General features: G+C 38.1%; 1 protein-coding gene across 1 annotated transcript; it reads right to left on the reverse strand.

Moving 5' to 3' along the window:
* Positions 1-1,188: 1,188 nt before the first annotated feature.
* On the reverse strand, positions 1,189-2,259 carry LOC123213627 (putative fasciclin-like arabinogalactan protein 20). Its single transcript, XM_044633101.1, has one exon. It carries the CDS (start codon positions 2,257-2,259, stop codon positions 1,189-1,191), a length of 1,071 nt encoding a protein of 356 aa, XP_044489036.1.
* Between the last annotated feature and the right edge of the window lie 566 nt (positions 2,260-2,825).

The raw sequence follows: 2,825 nt of genomic DNA on the forward strand, positions 1-2,825 counted from the left end.
CTGGGAATGCAAATGAGTTACTCTATCTTTAACTTCCATAAGAACCTTAAGGTCATCAAACACTAGTTTGACCTTAGGAGGCATACTTATAGCTGGATTTTGCAGGTAACAAATACTTTGACCTTTGTGACTTTGCACTCTGTTTAGAATGCTTGAGGCTGAAGTGCATACCGGCCATTACTTAGTAATTATCATGCTAAGAAGCTCAATTTCAGGAACATTCAAGACCAGTTTACACTCAGAAACCATGATGCCATATTGTTTCAGCTAAGTGTAGAAATGTTGACGAAGAGCAAGATGACTTAATGCATCAGGTTACTTTTATGGATGGTAGTTTTGAGATTTTTTTTTTTTAATTTCAGAATTTGATCTCTGCTTTTTTCACTTTTCAATGGCTTGATCTCTTATGTAATGTGACAAATACTAAATGAAAAGATAACTATTTTCTTGCTCTATCAGATGTTCAATTGTTCTTTCATGGTTGCAATACCAAGTATAGACTATGGTTTCTCATTAAATAAACACATTCATAATTATTTGTCACTGTCTTAAACTTATGAAATTTCCCATTACAATTTCTCTCAGTTGCACATAAAAAATGATTTGATGTATCTACTAGAATCAAAGCTCTATTTCATGGTTCTTTGCTTTTAGAGGTGAATTTGATCCGAGTTAAGTCAAGCATAGGGTCTGTTCGAGCTCGAATTGAATTTATAATACAAAATCTTAGTTCATTCGAGTTCATGATGTATAATGTCATCGAAGGTTGTTAATAAGGTAAATGGTATCATCAAAAGTGAACACTGTCATTAATAAGATGAACGATATCACTAGATGGATAAATGAATTGGTCTTGATCCAAGATGCTAAGCTAAATATCTAACTCAAAATTGATACATTCAAATTGAACGATGAATTCAAGCCTGTGTAACTTAGATCAGATCCACCCATACTTGTTTCAATTGAGACCCAAATGGATTGAACTATATTTATCAGTTGAATGAAATGCATTCAAGAACTATGATTAAAAATAATTCTGAGTTTCTTTTCTCAAAACGAATCTCAAAGGTTGCCAAAAAAAAAAACCCAGAATATCACAAAAACAAAACTCCTTAAAAAAAAAAATTACCCGAGTACCGCAAAGACAGTAAAAACAAATCAAGAGTCAAGGTTAATATCATCACTAAACTAGAAGCTATATATCCAAATAATCAGAGATGACAAAGCTACCAAGACCTTCAAGATCTCAAGATTCACCATTGATCTTCTTCTCTGAGCTGATGGTTTTGGTTCTGGCTTCGGCTCCGGCTCCGGCTCAGGCACTTCCGGTAAAACATCACCAATCCCCAAAACGGCAAGCCACTCATCGGCATACACATCCTCGACGACAAGTACCTCATTAGCCAACAGGCCCCCATGATCTTGCCTTAGTGTGACAGTAATTTCGTACCCTTCCAAGAATGTGGGCATCACCACCGGATAATCCAAATCGATCAGAACCGACCACGGCATCTTGCACGGCACCACATGCCGGAGAAAGACCGACGTGTAATGGCTGAAATTACTAAAGTTCCCCTCTATTCTGTCATCTTGAGGAGCGAACACAGTCAGCAAAGTTGGCTTCTTTGTCGTCGGCAATTGCAGTTCAAGAAATGAAGCCATAACTGAGTACCGTTTATCTTTCATTTCGTCAATAGCTTCACCGAAACTCATCGGGCCATCACCGTCGTCTTCATCGTCGTCAAGCACCGATGCTGCGCAATCAAGATTAGGCCTTGGAGGGGCACGGAAGTTTGGATCAAAGAATTTCTCAATCCCAAAGACTCTCAACCACCCGTCGTCGTATATCACCGAGCTGGCGTTGACCTTGACCCCGTTGATTGAAACGGAATCGTGATCACGATACGGTGGTGAAGTAACGAGCAGAGCGTGGGAAGGGGATAAAGTTGGAATCTTGGAGTTGAAAGGGAGGGTTTTGAGGGTCTGGGAGGTCAAAGACTGGGGAGAAAAGTGGAATTTCAGTAGGGAAAGAGATGGCTGGCCGGATGAAGAGAATGTGGAGTCGGAAGGAGTGAAAATAGTGAGAAATTCAGAGCGAGGGATCAAGTTGTTTGAGGCGAATTCAAGAGTTAGAGCCATTGAAAAGAAGCCGGAATTCGAGAGGATTTCGATGGCCTTGGAGACAGAATCGCTGGAGAGGGCGGAGGAGAAATAGAGGAGGGAGAAGAAGTTGAGGGAGATGAAGATTTTGGCCGCCATTGATGAAGTATTCGAGGCCTTTGGTGGGAGAGTTCAGTTTTCTCCTGGCTTTCTCTTCGCCAGTGAAGAAGATCTTGGCACAGTTCAGGTTTTATAACTGCAGAGAAAGTCGTTTAGTCGAGTTTTAGCGGGAAAACGTTTGACACGTGGCGACATTGAGAGAACGAGAAGTTCGTTATTAGGGAGAGTGATTCGTCTGGTGAACATTTACTTGAATTCCAGAAATGCCCTTCATAATTTTTTTATATCAATTTATGTGAGCTTGATTTTTGGTACTATCAAATCCTTTAGTGATGTATCTCACTATGACATAATGCGGATAAAAAACAATTATATAATATAATATATTAGTGTATTTAAAAAATTTTAAAATTTTATTTTTGGTATGTAATATTTGATAATATTATAATTATATGTATCATATAATATAATATAAATAAATACCAGCAAGATGCGAATAAATAATGTCCTACTTTCATTCAATTGGCTTTAACGTTAGCCTATAGAGGGATAAGGATAAATTAAAAATTAATACAATATAAGAACTTACACCAAGTGTTTCTTAA

The sequence above is a fragment of the Mangifera indica genome, chromosome 4, assembly GCF_011075055.1.
Source record: "Mangifera indica cultivar Alphonso chromosome 4, CATAS_Mindica_2.1, whole genome shotgun sequence".
NCBI lineage: Eukaryota > Viridiplantae > Streptophyta > Magnoliopsida > Sapindales > Anacardiaceae > Mangifera > Mangifera indica.